The following is a 23170-nucleotide window of genomic DNA, read 5'->3' on the forward strand; positions in this document are numbered from 1 at the left end:
TCAAAAGTGCATCTCTCTCACCAACAGAAGTTGACCCAATAAAAGATATTACCTCCTCAACCTTGTCTCTCTAATATCCTGGGCATGACCTGCATACTACAACTCTGCATAGGCACATGCTAGTGCTGGACATTTAAATATGTCTCCAGTAGCAAGAATGTGAGTACAAGACAGCCCAGCCTAATCTACTTATGACGAGCAAGTGAACAGTCTGAAAGTCACCATGTAAATGCTCAATTTGAACAACATAAAAAATGTCAAAAACTAATACAGAAAACTGAGATATGGCACACAAAAACAAACAACCCCCTTGCCCCCCCAAACCAGCTGATATTCAAGGTATTTATTGAGGAGTCTTTTCCTCTCCTGTTTGGTCAGTCTGTCGCTATTACTATGGTTTCAGATTTTTTCCATAGCTCTCAACAATATTTAGCTAGCCACAGTATGATTCTCTCCAGAGTCTGTCTCACCCCACTACAATAAATTATTACAAATCCTATAGTATCAAGAGTCTGCTACTTGTCTCAGCTACTAAGATTTTTTTCTAGACAGCCTTGTCCTAGAGGGTTATAGAAGAAAGTAAAAAATTGTCATGTAGTCTATAGCTGGTGGGTTGCTCATTACCACACCTCAGTGAATGGGAATGTCAGAGCCAAGAAGAGGGGAGAGATGTGAACCGGTTCATTTTAACAGATGTGAAAGTAGCAGGTTGAACTACTGGCCAGTAGATGTCTTTCTTCAGTTTGCAGGGGTTAGGACTGACAGAAAGTCATCAAATACAATACAAAAGGCCAAGTTTTCAGCCTATCCTAATCAGGCTTCCATTTTTTTATGTCATCAGTTTTGTTGGAGTAAATTATTGTGGGTATAATTATGTACCTGCAATTATTTTAGTATGAAGTTTAGATCACTTAGACACCTAAGTACCTGCTGTGCTTATCACTTCATTTGGATCTCTTGGTGCTCAGGACCTCTGAAAAAATCAGCCACTTTGAGAGTCTAGCGTTAGGCACCCAAGTCTGAAAAGGTCGGTTGCTGTTTCCAGATTCTATGTGTACTAAATACACCCATAAATTAAAAATGTAGATGTGTAAATTACACCAGTCAGAGACAGAGCACTTGTAACATGCCACTAAAAAACCCAACCTCTAGTCTTTGCTTTTCCTTGCTTCAATCAAATAAATTAAAGGAATGATATCCAATACCTTTAAGCAATTGCAATCCAATACAATTAAGCTATTTAGCCTGGGTTAAAATGGGATATGGCTTGGGATTGTTCTTGGGTCAATGAATTGTTAAACAACTTCTTGTAAAGTGGGTGTGTCCCAGTGATTTAATCATAGAAAGTGAACAAAGCAACCCAATATTTGATTCTGAGAAACATATCCATGATTGAAAAGAGCACAATTTCACATTTGGAGGGTACAGATTTCTCACAGAGACCCTCAATGTGGGTTTGGGAAATATAGTGGTAGATAGCATTTATTTGAAAATAATGTACAAAAATCCATCAAATGGGGTAGAGAGAGAGGAAAGTGAATGACCTCCTTCAATCTGGGAATATTACTGTGTTCCTACAGTCTCCTACAACAGCAATAAATAGTCTCACTTCAGAAAACCATGATACAAAGCCAAGATGTCCTTAATATTCTAATCCTCTATTCCTTCCTAAACCGTCATTTTCCTCACTCAGTAATTACATTTAAAAAACATTTTTAGGTGAAGGTGGAGAGACAGAAAGATTAAAACCTAACTGAGATAAGTGCTCATATATTTTAAAATGCTATGCAATGTCGCATAAAATAGTTACTTGGCTGCAGCTTTTCAAATCTTAATATTCTGCCCATCTGAGATTTTGTTTGTTTTTTTTTCATGCCCAAATGCAGTAGTCCACACTATGGACTAATGGTCTGTAAAATTTCAACCCTGAATGCCATGCCTTTCTCAACTTATACTGGGAAACTGCATCTGAAGACACAAAAGTTATCATTTATTTTGTCCCCTCATTACTTTAACAAAGCGAAGCTGATTTAAACCAAAAATAGGTTACGAAACTCTAGGAATTAGTGACCCCTGAAAGTACATGGTACATTCCTTCCTGGACCATACTTCTTCATAATATGTGGTTTTATGATGCAGAGAGTGGTGGACTACTGCCTAATGCATCTTGCTCCCCCTGTCCTGATTGCTTGTAACTGTCATCAATTCATATGTACATGTTAGCACACATAATGAAATGGTAGATTTTAAAAATCCTTCCACTTTACAGTGTCTTCCTATAAAAACCACCAGGTCTTTTGGCTCATGCACAGCATTGGTACATTTAAAGGTAACATATACAATATAAAGTTGATTGTGTAAATGAGAGGTCAGTTCAATTCCTGAGAACAACTGAAATTAGCTTTATCCATAATTAATAATTATAGACTTGTCATCATTATGCACGCCATATTTTGGAGTGTGGAATTGTTTTGACCAGTGTGTATTGATCACCCAAAACTTTCCTGTGTAACTACTTTTCAGAACCCAATTAGATCTTGGGAAGTTACACCATAGGACTCCCAGGGCTCTTTTTCTTTAGAAGACTGTGTTGACTACATCTGCACATGGATCCCAAAATTAAACGTCTGGAGCTTAATGCTCAGAAAGCTCATACTCGGTTCAGAAGGAGTCAATTTAAAGAAAAAAAAAATGAAAACACACAAGGAGAAACAAAACAAAAAGTTTGAACTCCATTGTCACGTTACACACAAATGAGTCTCACTGAGAGATAGCCAGAAAGGATTTGATTCACTATGAATTTAAACCATATAAGAACATTCAGTGCTCTAGCTGTGAATTGCTAAATTGGACTCCTGTATTTAAAGGTTACCTTTAAAGAGAGACTGGTTTATTATACCAAACAACAAAACCAAAACCCCCTGACTTTCACTATCCCCCCCCCTTTTTTTCCTCACTGCAAATTAGAAGCATGTTAAATAAGGTCCCTCTGAAAAATTTATGATTCTAAAGTTCAATAGTTTTAATCTGTCTACAGATTTACTTTATAAATTTGGTAATTTATAAAGTAAATCTGTCTACAGATTAAAACAATTGAACATTACATGGTAATTTAGGCTTTAGAAACATGGCACCAGGGGCCAGGAATTTTGATTCTAGAAAGTGAGACTACTCACGTGAGAATAGTTATATTTGTGCATTAGCTTTTTGCAGGATTGCATCGTAAAATAATTTTTTCCTCTCTCACTATTATCAATAAAAGCAATGCTATGCTTTGGCACGGGCAATATGATATAAATGACTTACTTCAATCAATCTGTTTCTGTCCCTCAGTGCAATATGGTTCACTGTACCTGCGACAATCGAGCTCACTGACGTAGGTAGAATATTGTTCCTAAGCAACCGGAGAAACTATGCAGGGTTTAATGATTTTTATTTAATGCATTTTTATGAGAAGAACACTACCTTTTTTTTTTGTATTCTGATGTTTGAGATGGAAATGCCGTTTGCTCTGGGAGCTATATTTAGCAATCCTGCCACAAACCAAAAAAAAAAGTACTGAGTACTTTGATCTTAGATATTCAGACAGCTAGTTTATAAACATTTTAAATACATCATCTATTATTATTATTATTTATATTATGGTAGTACCCAAAGGCCCGAATATGGATTGGGGCCCCATTGTGCCAGGTATTATAAAAACAAAGAAATAATATAGTTAACCCTTCAGGGCAGGGATAATCCGAATACATAGAGAAGAAAATATTGATATCATTTTTGTGCATATAAATTCTTTGCTGCCAACTCAGTCCTGATAAAATTTACTGGTACTGTCAACTGACATTACAATTTTTATATTACAATTAACCTTAAAGATCAAATAATAGCAAGGTTTTTAAGAGTGGAAGCTTAAAATTAGGCTCCAAATCAATACGTGAGAACCTGCCCAATTTTCAGAAGTACCAAGAACCTCAAGTTCCATTGACCTCAGAAGAAGAGAAGAAAATCGTGGACTAGAAGCACTAACACAAGACTTCATATAAAAACATTAAAGGCTAGGAAAGAAAACTGAAATTGGAGAATGGGGGGCAGATCCTCTGGTGGTGTAAACTGGCAGATGTCTACTGACTTCAGTGGAACTATTCTAATTTACACCAGCTGAGAGTCTGGCACAATATTTAGAATGATAACTAAACATGAGAAGTTTCCACACTCAGTGCATTTTAACACACTGAGGCTTCTAATTCAAACACTCTTATTATTCATATACCACAGTGTCAAGGAGCATCAGTCATGGGCCAGAACCCCATTGTGGAAGATGCTGTAAAAACACAGAACAAAAAGACTGTTCCTGCCTCAAGGACCTTACAATCTAAGTATAAAACAAGAGACAACAGATGCAGAAAGACAAGGTAGGAAACAAGGAGACAGTATCAGTCAGCATGATAGACTATGGTCTCAGCACAGCACCAGCCCAGCCACTGTAGGCATCATGGCAAACTTGGAGAGTTCGGAGAAGGAATCTGAAATCAGATAATGAGATAGCTTTGCAGATGTTTACAGGGAGTTCCTCCAAAGCAGGAGGGCCAGCACAGGGGAAAGCATAAAGAGATAGTTTGAAAATTTAATACATGGAGGATGGAGGCTGATATTGTAAATCATTCAAAGGCAGAAACTGACATCTCAATAGCAAATGAGAGAGGTGATAGGTAGGGTGAACATAGGTAGGGTGGAGATAGGCTGCAAAAAGGTCTTGGAAGTGAAGACAGCGTCTTATGTTTGATATTATAGAGAAGAGAAAGCCAGAGGAGGGATTCAAAGATGTGGTCAAAGCTACAGGCTGGGTGTGTTAACTTTGCAGCAGCATTCTCAATGCATATGAGCAAGGCAAGATTGCATTTGTCGAGGCCAGAAAACAGAATGTTGCAGTAACTGAGACATGAGAAAAGAGTTTGGACAAGAGAGTTTTGGCTGTGTGAATGGATAGGAAACACCATATTGCCACAAAGTCCTAAAAAGTACAGCTTAGAACCCTAGCTCAATTAACAAACTCACAGGACAAACCCCAGTCTTCCTTCTCATAATACATATGGCATAGTTATTATAATCAATCAGCCCACAACTCTTGATATACAAGTGTATATTACAGAAATGAGTGAAGACGTTTTGTTTAATACCAAACTCACAAGTGAAAATCTCCAAGGCGAAGTCCATGTAGATTGCTGAGTTTCAACTGATACTGCATCAAAAGCATGAATGTCACATTATTATAACAAAAGGCGTTATCAACCAAGAAGTTTCATTAAAAATTTCCTGGTTTTCCATTGCAATTTCCAAAATTATCTCACCATCTCTAGGTTTGACAAGCCACAAATTGTCTAAGTTTCACTCCCAAACTTTGTGAACACATTAAGGACTGAATTCTGTTTCCAATAAACCTTGTGGGGATTTAGATTTTGCAACAATGCGAGTTTCAGATGGCTTAGGGCTTGATTGGGAACATTCACAGTTTTGACAGCTGACTACTTCCACTCCACTTGAGCTGATATTCTCAGGACAGCAGGGACCAATTGCTGCAGAAGAGTAGGAATTCTTGCATAGAAGCATTTTACCTTGAATGCATGCTGCTGAATGCAATCAACTAACATTGGTTTTAAGAAGTCAAACACACTGTGGGGAAAGTGCTTTTAACTATGCACACAACTCTACTCCTCCACTTGCTGCCAGGGTGAACCTTTAAAAAGTTGACCCTCACAGGTATATGAAGACGAAAAAAAGGAAAGGGAAGCTCAGACAAGTCAGAGGTCTTGGTTTCAAAACATCCTTCAGGTAAAGACAAGTTGTGTTTGGGAATACAGCCATTTTATTGATCTGCAAAGGACAAACAGAACAAATATTTCCAGGTACGTGAGTGGGTGACAGGAACCCAGACTTTTTCCTGTTGGAAACTACCTTGAATATCAGGATCCAGCTCTCTCAGCTGGAATCCAACTACAAGAGTCAGGCCTTCAGTTCAAGAGCTCTTTTCTCACTGCCAGCCTTCCTTCACTTGGCACAATCTTCCCCTTGACCTACTTCTATGGCACTGCAAGAGAGTTAGTTCTAAGATGAGCTCTCTCCCACAAAAATGCTCCATGCCTAACCTCATTTTGACTTCTCTTTCCCATTTGCTGTCTGGTAACACAACAGCCAAGGGCTTCCATCCAACAGTCCTCTGATTGCTCCACAACCTACCTTCACGAAGTAAATTTATATTCCTATAGTTGAGGGGAAAAGCTAGAATGCCAAACCCTTGCTACTCCACTCCCTTTCAACAATACGGCAAGTTCCTATCACAGAGGCATATGAAGAAGAGAAAATAAGGACAGGCCCTATGAGAGATGGAAGGAGGTGAGTCAGACACTGTAAGAATAGGAAAAATAATAGTTATAGCAAAAAAGTCTTCCTCAAAATTTGGTACTGCCCATAACTTTATAACCAACACTAACATGAGTCCCCAGAGTTTAGCGGTGGGATTCCATCCAAAACAGTTTGGAGAATATATCTATATTAACAATATGATTGTGACTTATATCATCCATTTGTAGTAGGGACTTGGCACACAGCAAACAGACTCTGTTTGGGAAATTGAAACACGGGCATCAACAACTGAATAGCTCTACACTGATAAAACAATGAGGTTGCTACTGATTAACCGTGGTCTTTTAATGACTCTGCACAGCAAAACCCAGAGGGGTGTTGGATCATGGGGAAATACCCAGAAGGACAGACAGAGGAAAGTGTATCAGCCTGTTTTTTAAAAAGAGATATGCCCTCTGAGCAGGGGGAACCATTTCATAGCCAGAAACAGAGAGAGATAGCTGGAGGAGTGGGGGAAAGACTCTCAGGAGTGGTGAGGATTTGGAGGCAGGGGAGGAGAATTGTGTTCAGGTTTTTGTTGTTTTGGCTAGATTCGTCACTCTCTTATGCTGTTTAAGAGTAAACTATGTTTAAAAAGTTCCTGCACAAAACCTGTGTTTCTTACTTTACCTGCCACAAGTCCCCAGAGAGTTCAACTCTAAACCAGACTGTCCAAAGAAGGGGAGACTCTGACAGAGTGTACATAAGCAACTAGGAAGGCTTGAGCTGTCTCAGCACTGGTCTTGGGAGCCTAGGGTAGTTGGACTGTGGAGTCCCCTATCCAAAGGAAGGGTTTCAGAATGGAAGTCTGCATCTGGGAGTGTGCCCTGGAGACCTAGAGGCAGAAACAGTGCCTGGACTCTACCCAGACCCAGTGGAATCCAAAAGGTTGGGTCCTATTAGAACAGCCTGGTGATGATCTGTTAGAGGGACTTGACCTGGACGTAACATCATCATTTGCCTTTTAGATACCCACTACACTATGCTACTATCTAGATTTATAAAACAGGGGAAATGGTCCTGACCTCCCTCATAAAGTTCTTTGAGATCTACTGATGAAACGTGCTATCAGGTCTTGGTATTATTTTGCACGCACACACACACACACACACACACACACACAGTTACAGAAGGATGAATGGCAACTCCAGACTTAAGGTTGCACAGTATTGTGAACTGCACTTAACGAAGGACTAAAACCCAGTTTCACATATTAAAAATTAAATTTAGTCTCCAAACTTGGCACAGTAACTCTTCATTTTTTAGTAAAATATTTCCTAACTCTTGCAGAGGAGACATTTTTAAATGTTCCCTTTCTCAGAATTAGTGAGGTTTTCTGCGTGGGGAATAGATCCACACACAGAGCTATGTATGTAATTACATTGTTAGAGTGAGTATTTACATGTGAACATAATGAGAAGAAAATGTTAAATACAGAATGTAATGCTTTAGGTGAAAGTATAGCATAGAAACAAATTGAAAGGGAACAGAATAAGCTTTAACCCCTCTGGCATTTTAGTTTCGGGGGGAGGGGGCGGGGGCGACCAAACCACAAGGAACTGATATTGCCAAAACTTTGATCATTTAATGATTTTCTCTGCTATAGCTTAATGTTCATATGATCTATATAAATTATGTAGTTTAGTTAATATCTTTTTATGACCTTCAATACTGGTCATGTGACAGTTGAATTAGAAATGATGCAGTCTAACTTTCTGTGCAGGACTGATGCAGATGTGCCTAAGCAAAGATCCCCATAATCACACATGGTATCAGGTTTTATCCACGGATACAATTTTACACCAAACTGTTCAAAAGAAATTTGTTCAAGCCAGTAAATACCTTGTGTATTTCCTTAGCAGGAACTTAGAGTTAAGACATTTCTGATCCAGTAAAGAAACTGAAATGAAAGGATTGAAGTTGGCCAGAGGATATTTTTGGCAAAAAACAATGCTGAAGGACAATACCTGAAAATTTGCTGCCAGGGCTCTGAAGTCAATAGCTCTAGGTTGAGTGTGTTGTTACCAGTTTATATCAGCGATAATCTTAGTCCTCCTTCTCCAAAATCCTCTCACAGTTTAATTATTTACAGCTCTTCAGCATTAAACAATACCTATGGGTTTTTTCCCCTACACTGCTGCCAAATTCTCTCTTGGCTGAATTTAAAAAAATAATTAAGGGTTTGTTCCGACTCTAGTTGAAGTCAATGTCAAAACTCCCACTACCTTCAACTTGATGGCAGAAGAACCTACATATTAAGGAATAAATTCTGCTTTCACATACTCATGTGCAATGCTCTCTGAAGTCTTCAAAACTCAGCGGGAAATCTTGCAAAAACAGGTTCTCATATACACTGACTGATTCCTCACACATTTCCTCCTTTTGGCCAGGGTGGAAATACCCTGAGAAGAGCATTTCCAGTAGTAGGATAGTATTCATGCTCCTAGGAAGTGCAAAGGAATAGGACACCCAACCCTAATCATACCTCAATAAAATGAGAGTTTGTCTTAAAAGTGGATAAAAGTCAAACATATAAATATAAATACAGAGGGAAAGAAGTTAAAATTATCTACCGCACCATATACAAAGAACTGTATAAACTTATACAAATGTATAGTTTGTATTAATGAAAAAAATTCCAGTGACTCAAAAAAGAATCTATAAATACACAGAGATGTACAACTGATTTCTGTCACAGTCACTTGCATCACTCTTTGGTGGTTATGAGTCAGATGACCCGCTTCTGGCATCCCATGTCTGAATGCACAGAGGAGACAAAGTATCTAATTGTTCTGACTTTGGTTATGACAGTGGAGTCTTTCCCACCCTCCCATTTATTTTTCTGTAAAATAGCTGAAAAATAATGCAGATGTGCCATCTTGCATAGAGCACTGTCAGCAGTTGATGGCAGTGCAAGTGTTGAAGGACCCCAAGGCAGCTATAGTTTATGACAGATCTAACAGCTAGTCTTAAATGGAATTACAGCAGTGAGAAATTCATATGGTAACTGTTTGTTGAGAAGAAAATTCTGCCCCTTCATCTGTGGGTAGAGAAGTTCTCCTGGCAGCAGAAAGAGGGGATGCAATGTCTCCCACAGTATTCTTGTCAGCAAGTTAAGGAAGTATGGGCTGGATGAATGCACTATAAGGTGGGTAGAAAGCTGGCTAGATTGTCGGGCTCAACGGGTGGTGATCAATGGCTCCATGTCTAGTTGGCAGCCGGTATCAAGTGGAGTGCCCCAAGGGTCGGTCCTGGGGCCGGTTTTGTTCAATATCTTCATAAATGATCTGGAGGATGGTGTGGATTGCACTCTCAGCAAATTTGCGGATGATACTAAACTGGGAGGAGTGGTAGATACGCTGGAGGGGAGGGATAGGATACAGAAGGACCTAGACAAATTGGAGGATTGGGCCAAAAGAAATCTGATGAGGTTCAATAAGGATAAGTGCAGGGTCCTGCACTTAGGACGGAAGAACCCAATGCACAGCTACAGACTAGGGACCGAATGGCTAGGCAGCAGTTCTGCGGAAAAGGACCTAGGGGTGACAGTGGACGAGAAGCTGGATATGAGTCAGCAGTGTGCCCTTGTTGCCAAGAAGGCCAATGGCATTTTGGGATGTATAAGTAGGGGCATAGCGAGCAGATCGAGGGACGTGATCGTTCCCCTCTATTCGACATTGGTGAGGCCTCATCTGGAGTACTGTGTCCAGTTTTGGGCCCCACACTTCAAGAAGGATGTGGATAAATTGGAGAGAGTCCAGCGAAGGGCAACAAAAATGATTAGGGGGTCTGGAACACATGACTTATGAGGAGAGGCTGAGGGAGCTGGGATTGTTTAGCCTGCAGAAGAGAAGAATGAGGGGGGATTTGATAGCTGCTTTCAACTACCTGAAAGGGGGTTCCAAAGAGGATGGCTCTAGACTGTTCTCAATGGTAGCAGATGACAGAACGAGGAGTAATGGTCTCAAGCTGCAGTGGGGGAGGTTTAGATTGGATATTAGGAAAAACTTTTTCACTAAGAGGGTGGTGAAACACTGGAATGCGTTACCTAGGGAGGTGGTAGAATCTCCTTCCTTAGAGGTTTTTAAGGTCAGGCTTGACAAAGCCCTGGCTGGGATGATTTAACTGGGAATTGGTCCTGCTTCGAGCAGGGGGTTGGACTAGATGACCTTCTGGGGTCCCTTCCAACCCTGATATTCTATGATTCTATGAATGTGGGAATAGAAGAAAAGTCTCTCTGTTCCATAGCCTCTCCCTAAATGCCAGTACATACCAGGCAGGGACAGAGTAGGCTAGAAGGGACTGAAGAATTCATTGCTACATCCAGCTTCAATTTTAAATTGAAAAACTTTGTAAGTTTTTGTTGAAAACAAATTTTGTTCTCTGATGTTCATAAACCCTTTCACTGTGAGTACTCAATAATCAAGCAGTATGACTGGCAAGTGACCAAATATTGTTTGCTTTGATTGAATTGTGTGACCTTTATCCACTATTTTTGCACAAAACAAAAAAGTTTCAGTTCCGGTTCCAAAATTTACTTTCCAGAAATGTTCAGACAGATAAAAATCTTTGCAAAAATCCAAAGGGGTGCAAATACAGTGTGCCACGATGCAGCTCTGTATTCACACCCTCCACACGATCACAATAATCTTTGTAAAAAGTATGCCTTGTGAGATATCATTTGAAAACTCATAACTTCCTGATCAGTAATATCATGGTAAAATGTGTATAGCAGCATTATGTGTGAAGTTTTCAAGTTTTATGATGTTAAAAGTGCATGTTCAAAACTCACGTACCACCAACTTGGTGAAACAGACCAATCTTGAACAAAGATGTGTCTGTTTGCCTTAATTAACACTGGAATTCCACTGTAAATTATCAAGCAGGACAGAAAGAAAATGTATCACAAAAGTAATCTCTTCACTTATTATGTCAGTTAGGGATTAATTTGAATCATGACAATACTTTATAGCAGACTACTAAACAGACTGCATTTTAGTTTGTAAAAATAATGAAATCTTAGTCACATAGAGCCAACAAAATCGCATCCACAATTACACCTTTGCTGAGAGGTAGGGAGAGATCACTATTGCTTTCTGCAGACTATATGGTTTAGCTCCATGTGGATTATGGACGTTTTAATGTACATGCAGCCATTGGTTCCTGAGTTTTTCAAATTACTGTATCAGCTGAGCAGACAGGCCTGGATTCTGCATCAGATCCATTCGCAGGCGTTTCCTTCTGAAGTCAATGTGACTCCACACAAGTGGTTCCAAAATAAGATCAGGGACAAAAAGCAAGGTTATATTAGCCATTGCCCACTTGTTTTACATGCATAGATTTACAGATTGCAAGGCTGGAAGGTTCCATTGTGATCATCTAGTTTCACCTCCTATACAACACAGGCTACAGAACTTCCCAAAAATAATTCCTAGAGTATTTCTTTTAGAAAAACGTCCAAGTTTGATTTTAAAATGGTCAGTGATGGCAAATTCACCATGACTCTTGGTAAATTGTTCCAATGGTTACTTACTTGCACCATAAAAAAAATCTATGCCTCATTTCCAGTCTAAATTTATCTAGCTCTAACTTCCAGCCATTGGATTGCATTATGCCTTTCATTGCTAGTTTGAAGAGCTCATTATCAAATATTTGTTCCCCATGTAGATATTTACTGACTGTTATCAGGTCTCCCCTTAACCTTCTGTTTGTTAAGCTAAATCGATAGACTGAAAGAGCTCAATCACGTTTGCCAATCCTTCAATCATTCTCATGGGTCTTCTCTAAACTCTCTCCAATTTATCCACATTGTGGACACCAGAACTGGACATAGTATTCCAGCAGTGGTGGCAAGCTTGAACCTGCAATGGATCTTGGTCTGCAGGTTATGTACATATATTATAGAGTGATCAGAAAACTTTTCCCAGCAGTGAAGGCAGAAATGCATAAGGCACATCTCAAAGCTTACCTAACAAAACAGAAGTTACACTGCAACAGTGAATCTTTCTTTGACCCATTGTTTTGTAAATTACTGTATACAATCAAGTGACACATTTCTTAGTTTAGCTTTAGAATTACCTGACAATACAATGATTTTACTCTGGAATAAGCAACACTTACACAGAAAACATTGTTTATGCTTACCTCTATCACAGTTGTTTTGGCAGCTTTGCACATAGGTTGGTTGAAGTTTCTTGCAGTTTTCCTATCACAGGAAAAGAAGGAGAAAAGAGAGAAAATAATTAACAGTAAGAGTAAAATTATATCCATTTCAGAATTAGGCTATTACAACATGTTCCTGCAAAATAAAGGCTACACTATTTTCTTTCAGATAGCTGTGGATACAATTGCTAATAGAAAAGGGGAGAAAAGAAACCCATAACAGCATTTTATAAAGGCATATGAAAATGTTACATTTTGATAAATCACATGTTCTTTACAGCTTTCCCTGACTTTTAATAGCCACATTAGTTTTTGCAATTAAATATTCAACTGATAAACTCACTTATTTAATTGTTCAGAGCCAACAGCTGTATGCTCTGTGCCATATTCCCCCTGGTTGCAGTAATGCCTGTTGGACGAAATTCACTCCTGTGCAGAGGACCAGCAGGCAGCCTATAAACCACTACTGTCCCAAGCATGACTTCAAAATATCACTTACATGGCACATGGGAATTGCGCTAGCCCAATTCCACAGGAGTAAATTTCATCCAGTTATTTTAACTAACATCTCTGCCATGCCAATCCTGGGACTCTCTCAAACCAAGCCTGCCAGCTGGGACAAATTTCCCTGGGTATTATTTTTGTAATGTGGAAAAATGGCATCTAGGGAGTAAGACAAACAAATCAAACACTTTCCCTTATGACCTAGCCAGAACTCAAACCCAGATCTTACCAGAAACAAAGAAAAGTCTATTAAGCCACCTCCACACCTACATCTGAGATGCTACTTTTTCAGAAAACTACACTTCCTTTTTAGAATTTTGGGCCACAATATTAAGTACATGCTATTTTCCAATGCAGCTAGTCAACAAAATTCTGCAGAAACTTTTTTCCATCAAAATCAAAGTGTTTCAGTGAACATTTCATCAGGAAAATTTCTCAGGTCCAGTATGGAATTTCTGGCCAAAATCAGAGACAGAAAGAGTCAGTCAGTCTCCTTCTCTTTGGCCCAATATACGTGTCAGACCCAGGTTCAAGTCCCTACTCTGTCCAGTTTAGAGCAGGGACTTGACCTTAGTGTTTCACATCCTAGCTGACAGCCCTAAATACCAAGCTATTGGCTACTCTGGAGTGGGTCTGGGTCTCTGTCTGTCTGTCTCTCTCATGTTTTTGGTGAAAATTTTTGAAAGTTCTTGTTTTTGTTCCACATTGAAATGAAAACAAATTTTGAAACCTTGCAATGTCTGGCAGAAATGGAGTTGTTTTCTGGCCAGACCTACTTTCTAAGTCTTTACTCCTTGTCTCTTCATCCTGTTGTTTCATGCACATCACTTGCTTTTACCATGCTGAACTTTGGGCTTCCACTGCCCCCTCCTGGTTTTTTATGTTGTACCCAATGCCTAGACATAGCATGCACTACACAGTTTCTTTCTGGATTCTAGTGTAGTACAAAGATGGAGTGAAAACAACTTAACAGTCCAAGGCCAAATACAGAGATGGAAATTGTTTTATTAACATTAACCAGCAACTATAAAATCTCTGGAAGAGACTAAGGGAGAAAAAAAAGATATTTCATCTCATAGCATCTGACACACTGGGGCTGTTTCTGGCCAAAAGATCATAAGAGGAGAGGAACCATCGAAAACAGAAATTAGGTGTATATTCCTGACTCAGTACATAAATAGAACATTCACTAATAGTCAGTGAGAGTGAAATATACCCTTAAAATAAGACAGGTAGAATAGAAAATCAACCAAGGAAAAATAAGGAGAACTTAAAAAATATGGAATGGGAATTGATATCTAGAGAAAAAGAAGAGAGTTAAAAGTGAATGTTTCTTCCCAATCACCTATTATTACAGACCTCGGTGTCATATGTCAGAAGTTCAATCATTAAGAAACGTATAGACACCTGGATTAAAAAAATCAGACTGTTACAAATAAAATCTCTAATCTACGGGGGAAAAGAAAAAGGTAGAAATATTTTTAAAAAGTTTGCAAACACTGGAGAAGATAAAATTCCAATTGCAAACTGAAGTTATGTCTTCACTTACAGCAGAGTACAGACACTGCATGCCCAGCTAGCAGCTAGCCCAAATAGCAACATAGGCAGTGAGGCATAGTTCAGGTGAATAGAGTGAGTCACATTCCTGAACCCTCGGGTAAACACCCTACATTGCTCTCTACATGTCCATGCAGTGTCTCCCATGTCTACACTGCTCTCCAGCTGCTGGAGCCTTTTCCTTGTGTCTCCCCAATGCCAGACCTTTTCTCCAACGAAACAAGTGTGGATGCAACAGTGTGTAACTAATGTACTCTACACACCGCTGTAAGAGTAGACAAGGCTTAAAGAAGTTGCCAAACTCATTTATATCTTTTACTGGACCAACTTCTGTTGGTGAGAGAGACAAGCTCTAATCAAAAGATGCTGATCAAATCAAAGATATTTCCTCGCCCACCTTGTCTCTGTAATATACTACAACATTGCATACAATCTCATTTATGTAAGTTTTTACACCTGTGAAACTACTGATTTCAATGGCATTACTCCAGATTTATAAAAACATGAAATCAGCACTAGACCAAAAGTCATCTTTCAAAAGGTTCTCTCATTGATCTATTGAAAAACTGAGGTTTTACAATAACTTTCCAAGGCAAAATACCATTGAGATCCTTGGGTTTCCAAGGATTTTCTAGAGCTATAGTTGATTCCCCATTAATTTTATTTAATATTTCCAGATTCTGAACAGCATTCCAGTATCAATGCTTCTATCTGGTTCTAACCATTTGAATAGCACTCTGAAAGTAAACTTTGAATCTCCTAGTGATTGGGAGAGATTGATGCCAATAGTTTGGAGACAAAAGAAAAGGTTTGTGATGACAGTAAACTAACCCATATTTTCCTAGATATACGTAGACCTACCCATCTTAGAAGGATAACATTTATGTTGCAAGAAGAATTCCTTTTATTAGGCTTGCTATTTCAGTCTTTGCCAAACTTTATCCTGTTAATTATGCTAAAAATAATCATGTCTGATAATGGTGAAGTGGTAACATTTTTAAATAGTGAAATTAAGGGAAAAACTCAAAATTTGATTTCACCAGAATTTGAATGCTTTTTTGTTTTCAAAATTCTGATCTGGAAAGTAATATTTTTACATAATAACCTTACATCAATAGGAGTCTGATAACATAGGCATTCTTTTTGATTATTTGGTCTAATTTCATTAGAATCTGACTAATGTAAACAGATCAATTTTCTATTAATCTTCTGTATTAAAGCTTTATTATAAACAAACCTTGTACAGCAACACACAACAAATGCATCTCAAGTATTAAGTGTATTATTGTCCAGGTGGTCCGACTGAAGTCAATGGGAGTTTTGATATTAACTTAAAATAGGAGCAAAGTTTCCAGGCAAACAAAAAACAAGTAATATTAAGCACAGACATGGACAGACAATAAGGAAAAGCATCTTAGTTTTAATATCCAGTTATCACATTTAGCAATTAAAATGTTTCGGGCTAAAATGTACATTACATTTTGGGAGTTTTGTCACAAAACATAAGAAGTTAAAGAGAAATTTGAAAATGGTATCCGTGATGTAAAAACGAGATGCAAGTCAAAGGTTTCGCTCCAAGAAATCAAAAGTTTTCCAATATCACTGTGGAAAAAAATACATTCATATAAATAGATGCTGTGTGCTAAAAGCTAACAAAGTCAGGTGTTGCCTATGGGCTTGAACTCTCAACCTCATATCCCCAGCTAGTATGTAGCTTGTAAATTCAGTTACTGCACTTGCATACACATGCACAGTGTCCGATTTTTACTAAGTGTGGGGAAATACGCATATACCTACAGGAGTGCACGAGTGAGCTTTAAAAAGTGAATTGATAACATGATCTTCTCTTTCAGACAACAGTTTCTGTAGTACTTGTTCATTTGCATATCTATAGTGGGAGACTCACTGATGATACCAATTTGAAAGTTATGGATTGGATTGGCAGAATTTGATTTTATATATAATTGTGTCAGATAACATCAATGTTTATTTTATACTTTTTTATTTTTATCAATTTAAATTTTCACAGTTGCAGGACATTATGGAGAGGGCAGACAATTATTTAACGATAGAAGATACCGAGTTAAAGTTAAAGCTTGATAACTGTTAAAACACAAATTGTCAGCATCATGTGCCAAAATAGACAAAGTCAATATCCTTAAATCAAACTCTAAAATAAGTTCTCAAGAAGAATTGTTCTTATTTTACTTATTTGTAAATTTCAGTTATCATTAGAAATATTTTTTTTTCAGTTTGTGGGAGTGTGTATGGTGAAATCCATGCTTCCCAACAAAAATGTAATCTTTCCAACTCTAGTTATAAGCTCCTTGTGAGTGGCATATTACAATAACTGATCTCTGAAAATGGAGAAGGACCTTAAGGTAGCATTCTCTAGACGCTTACTGTTATAGGCACAGACCAAAACAATAAATTGTTTGTTACCTTTCTGAACTGCCAACTTCCTTAAACATATCAAAGATACAAAGCTTCACAAAGGATGTTGGTAGTGGAAGTATCTTCCTCTCATATCCTTGTTTACTGCCCATATATCTAAAGCAAACATTTTAAAATGTCCAGGGTAGAACATAGCTGTTAAAGCCATCTAGATAACAAGCAGACTCAACAGGCGAACACATGCCAGCCAGATCAGTAAGTCCACTCTCCTGGTTTTGGAATCTAAGCTAGCCTCAGGGCATATCAAGAGCAATCATCATGAAAGCAAAAGGTAGCTGAAACCAGTTGCTTGTAGCCTATAATGGCCCTAAACAACTTACATCCAATCTGGACACAACGGTGTTCAAAGTCATGCCATAGGCTAAATTCACAAGTAACAGAGCTCCCTGAAAAATGGGTCCTTGTGCTGGTGCAAAGCATTGCAGCTCCATGTACAGGGGTAGGACTGGCAAGAGCCAGAACAGCAACAAAACTGAGTGGTACTAGTCAAACAGGAAGCTGGTACTGGTCGAACAGGAAGCATGACCAGAGCACCTGGCACATCCACTCATATAGCAGCTCTCTAAGGAAGCTCCAACCAGCAGTGTTCCTGGGATGCACTGGTGAGAACTGAGTTGTCCTTGCTATCCAGAGGGCACATCTACCCCAAACCAATGAAATGAAATTCTCCTGTGAGCAACTTGTCGTAGCTGGCACAGGAAAGACTAATTTATACTCCCCTGGCTGAATCAGATCCAAAGCTTGGATTAGTTGGTCCTCTTTAAGGCATTAAAACATTTTGGTCGTTATCTTGATTATGTTGCACTGTAATTGACATCGATATCTATTAGGGAGACTAGGCTTGCTAGGCAAAGGCTGTCTAGAAGTGAGTCTGCTCAGTATAAACATGTTTGGAGACAATGCAGCTACTGTTTGCTGTATTGAACAAAAATGCTACAGGCTACAAAACAAGACCTTTTGCAGCAATCCCGTCTCAATCCTTCTTCCTGAAAGACATGATGCAGTTCAGCCACACATTGTTGGGCTAAATGCAGGAGTCAGTTGGTAAAATATTACAGCCTATATTCAGGAAGTCAGATTAGAAGATCACACTAGTCCTTTCTGGCCTTAAAATCTATTAAATATACCTTAATCCATCTTTTAGAGTGCAATAGAAGAACACTTTTACTTCTGCCCTTAACCTGAAGGTGAGTGACAGCCTGGCTGGGTTAGATCTCATTCCTACTGCGGCGGAAAGGAGGCAAAGGCATAGGGGATCCACTGTCAAAATGTGGCAAAACCCAACAAGCAAACAGCTCCTGTAGCCAGTGAGTCACAGTCAATTCCAGGAATTGTTCAGTTCATTTAGAGTGGAGGTCATAAATCTCAAGGCAATAATGTGTTTGGAACAGACCCTATTAGTACTGAAAACCTGTCAGAATGGAGTATCAGGCCACACAGTAGGTAAAATAGGTTTACTATAGTCTATTGCAATTTCCCCTCTGAAGTGTTCCTGACACGCAACAGGGTAAAAATCAGAGTGTCTGTAGTAAGACTCATGCTCAAATAAATTGGTTAGTCTCTAAGGTGCCACAAGTACTCCTTTTCTTTTTGTAGTAAGACTGCTCTCTACTCTCAGGCTGAGGGGTACCATTAGTTTACAATTAGATTACTTGATCTGGCAATCTGCTAGCTGGACATTTGCAGAAAGGAGCAAAGATCAAATCTTGGCTGTAGGTATCCCAGGCCTGATACCGTTTCCTAAACCAGAGATGTTTCCTCCTCTCCTCAGTAGCTGCCGAATAGGAAAGTAGAGCTTTCAGACCTCCTCTCCAAGTGAAGTATTCCTCATATCAACTGTGTTTCAGGAATGTAGGAGGTATAGAAGTTAGGTGCAGGGAGCAAGAGGGAAAAAGGAACATACAATGGAAAGTGAGTAGCAAGAGAGAGACCAGTACGATGCTGCAGAATGTAGAAAAGAAGGGAGAATGGGACAGGTATGTGATTGTGGAGAAAGAGGGGAAATGTGGGGGGCAAGCAAATGCTAGGGGGAAGATATGGGATTGGGGGCTGTGTGGAGCATGGAGGGACAGGTAGAAGAGATAGAATGACAGCTCCCAATGCCCACACCCCAGGGGACAGGAGAAGGCAAGTGAACAGCCAACAGGGTGGCCTACATCTCTTTGTGTGTACACATTTAAAGTTCAGTGCTCAACCAGAAACAAGCTCTCATTTGGAAGTGGGGGAAGAAGGGAAGCTTCCTCCTAGAACAGGGGTGGGCAAACTTTTTGGCCAGAGGGCCACATCAGGTTTCCAAAATAGTATGGAGGGCCAGATAGGGGAGGCTGTGTCTCCTCAAACAGCCAGGCATGGCATGGCCTGGCCCCCGCTGCCTATCCGACCTCCCCGCTTCTCGCCCCGACAGCTCCCCCAGGGCTCCTGCCCCATCCACCACCCCCTGCTCCCTGTCCCCCGACCACCCTGGACCCCACACCCCTGACTGCCCCCTGCCGCCCCATCCAACCCCCCCCCCCATTCCTGACTGCCCCCTTGGGATCCCTGCCCCATCCAACCCCGCTGTTTCCCGCCCTCTGACCACCCCGACCCCTATCCACATCCCTGACCACCAACCCCGAACTTCCCTGCCCTCTATCCAACACGCACACCCCCCCCCCCACCGTCCCCTTACCGTGCTGCCTGGAGCACTGGTGGCTGGTGGCTCTACAACCGCGCTGTCCAGAGCCCTGGGTCAGGCTGCAGCTCTGCAACTGTGCTGCCCGGTGGCGTGGTATGCTGAGGCTGCAGGGGAGGGGGAACAGCAGAGGAGGGGCTGAGGAATAGCCTCCCGGGCCAGGAGCTCAGGGGCCGGGCAGGAGGGTCCTTTGGGCTGGATGTGGCCCACAGGCCGTAGTTTGCCCACCTCTGTCCTAGAGGCTCAAAAATCATAAGGCAGGCAAAAAACAATGCCATTGATTTAAATACCATGATTTTTAAGACAGACGAACAACTGCACGTTTCCTTTGGGAATCTGACTTACGGTTTGTCAACACTTGGGGCTTTTTGCACTCCTTATTTCCTCTAATATTCAAAAGGGCTGGATTACTTGACTTAGCAGTTTACTGTAAGAAAGTGCACTCAGCTACCACAACACTTACCTCTTCTTCTGTTAGCAGCCAAAAAACAAACAAACAAAAAACTGTGTTAAACATAAGCAAATCTCTCCTGTTTAAATGGAAGAGAAACCACAGGAGCAATACAGCTGCCTAGTCATACCTTGGTCTCAGACTGCGGCTAAAGTTGTGTTGCACAGTTCTTTAAGGGGACCTGGACATAACTCACCACCATACAGACGGGTGAGTTTTTCCATCACAAAGGATGATATATAATGGCATAAAGTGTCTGATCCTTCACCAGTGAAGTCAATAGGAGTTGAACCATGGACTTCAACAGGTCATAATTAAGCTTATTGGTTGGACTGCAGACTAAATGCAGCTGGCTCTTGTTGACACCTGTGACCCTACCCAATATACGGTCCTTAAAAAAAATTGAACTTTATTCAAAAGTTTCAGTCGGTACAGAAAGCGGATAAGTTTTCCAGGAAATATTAGTGGCTTTTATCAGCCATGCCTCATTTTTATCACTTTTTTGAATTTCACAGCTGTTCTCTTATTCTTGAAAGCCATTAATATATGCAATTATTTTTTTGACCTTTTATAGGATTATAATTTGACAGTAGAGCAACGCAAAATGAATAAAAGTGAAGTCAGTAAGATCTCAAACAGGAGACAGGATTCCATTTCCCTTTCATATTGTTCCAAACTATTAAAGGATTTTCCTCCACTGGCAAACGGGCAATACCTGAAGATAACGTTTCCTGCACGATCAGCCTTCCACGCCTTCACGAGCGCATAATCACCTGTAATTGACTTCTCCATAATATAGTGACGACCATCAAACTCCCTCACCTGTAGGGAACAATAGTGCACTGCTGAGATGCAGGCATCATCAAACAGACTTATATAAAACTTATTTTATGTGATTTATTTTACAGACAATTCAATTTAAACCTTCTTTTGTGTCTATGTGTAGTTATGTCTTACAGCTCAAGTGGGTAATAACAGAGGTGCACAGAGAGGCAATAACTTGATTTTATAGTTGCTATAGCTTCCTTGTTTAGAGAAACATAAAACTGGAATTCAGTCCCTGTTCCCACTGCACCACCTACTGGTATTCAGTATGCATTATGCTGGACTTCCAGCAGCTCGCACAGAGTAACAGTGCCTTAGTGCTGCAACTGTGATATTTACAGAGTTCGTATTCACACTGCGTGAAATTCATCCAGATGTAGAGGACCCACCCGAAGTCTATGTGCCTCTTAAGTCCAATTTTGAGGGTTTAAGTGATACACAGCCCGCATGCAGACACTTGGTACAGGGGTGAATTTTACCCATTGTTCTCAGAAATTATCTTCTTTTGGTGCTGTGTAATTTGAAAATGTAACTCATAAATGGACGAAGAACTAACAATTTTAATAGCTCCATGAAATTAGATGCAACTTGTAGTTAGCTACAAAATGAGTTGCTATACTTAAGCTAATAATTCTCCTGAATTATGACCTAACAGTGCTCTCAAAACTTGTGCTAAATGAAGCAAAGCAAAACATGGGAGGTTCATTAAGGCAGAAACTGAAGTCTGGCTATGGCCTTTCAGTAAAATTATCTCTATATTTTATAAAACACAACTCTGTTCTCTTCATGATTGTTTATTGATGCTCAAAGCAAAACTGTTGTATAGGGATCAGGAAACTAGACAGAACAGGGTGTCAGTGTAAATCAGGTTAGTCACCAGAGGACAGCTAGTATGGGTAAGTCATCCATCAGCATGTTTGTTTTTTTAAATTATTCATTACTGAGGCCCAACAGCAAAGGTCATGGGCCTTAGAAGAGGGACCTGGATTATCCATGCTGAACTGTGTTAGAGTGTATAGATGAAGAAAATTCAATGATCAAAATTTTTAACAGTTTCTTGCGCATTACCATCAAAGTCAAACCAAACCAAACTGAAATAAATGAGCAAGCCTAGCTCCATGTAGTCTTAAATTATAAACGCACTATATAAGAGCCAGGTACTATTATTATTATATGCAATTTACACCTAAATCTTGCACTAAAAGAAGAAAAAAAAAAGAGTTGTTCTCTCTAACAGTTAGAGAAAAGAATCAAGGAGACCAATATGATCCTGGATTCTAATCCTACTTCATGGACTGAATGACCACTGGAGACCATAAATCTACATGAGGGAGAGAAATCTAAGCTAGTTGACACTGATGCTCTCTTACCATTCTCTATTCCAGGTCAATGATTCCTGAATGGCTACATAACCTGAACAAAGGGGGATGCTAACCAATTTTCTACCTACAAACTTAATATTGGTTTAGGATTGAGTCCCTGTGCAGTGTGTTACATAGCTACTGACAGTACAACAACAGGCAAGTGAACAGACTTCCTCTGACCTCAATTATTTAAGTTTAAAAAAAAAATCTCCCTCTGAGTCCTGGGTTAATAGACTGGATTGTTTTTAAGTTTGTAAAAACACAAAAAATAACATTTTTGTCTGTATTTAATTACACTGGCTCTCAGCGACACCAATCAGATCAAAGAAGTCCATATTCAATTTTAACTAAAACTTCACAGACATGAATAGATTTCAAGTGAATGTCTTTTATACCTTTGCTGTCACTTAGTCAAGATACATACATCTAGTTCATTTAATTTATAAGGAAAGAATAATCCCTCCAGCCTCCTAAACAATTTTATACTCTTTCTGAACACTAATATTTTCATTAGTTCTTAACCTGAAGCTTCTATGATACGTCTGATTTGCTGTGACAGTAAAACACCTAATCATAATCTAATTGAAAAAAAATGTTGATTCAGAAACAGCTCAAACAGACATTGTAATTACTGTAATGTTAACAGGAGAAATACCCTAGTTAGAAACAAAACAATTAAATTTTATTAAATATGTCAAAAGCAACTTTGGTGTATTTTAGACTTAAACTTCTTCAGCCTTCAAATGAAAAGACAAATTATAGTTTAAGAACTTCCTTGGCAAT

General features: G+C 39.5%; 1 protein-coding gene across 1 annotated transcript in view; it reads right to left on the minus strand.

Annotated features, from left to right (window-relative positions):
- OXCT1 (3-oxoacid CoA-transferase 1) overlaps positions 1-23170 on the minus strand; it is a 127682-nt gene that overhangs the window by 64444 nt on the left and 40068 nt on the right. Inside the window, exons 6-7 of the mRNA XM_048849613.2 lie at positions 20914-21020; positions 12544-12604 (exon numbers count right to left, since the gene is read on the minus strand). Of these exons, the coding sequence (XP_048705570.2) occupies positions 12544-12604; positions 20914-21020 (168 nt within the window). The remainder of the gene's footprint in view (positions 1-12543; positions 12605-20913; positions 21021-23170) is intronic.

Source organism: Caretta caretta, chromosome 5, assembly GCF_965140235.1.
Source record: "Caretta caretta isolate rCarCar2 chromosome 5, rCarCar1.hap1, whole genome shotgun sequence".
NCBI lineage: Eukaryota > Metazoa > Chordata > Testudines > Cheloniidae > Caretta > Caretta caretta.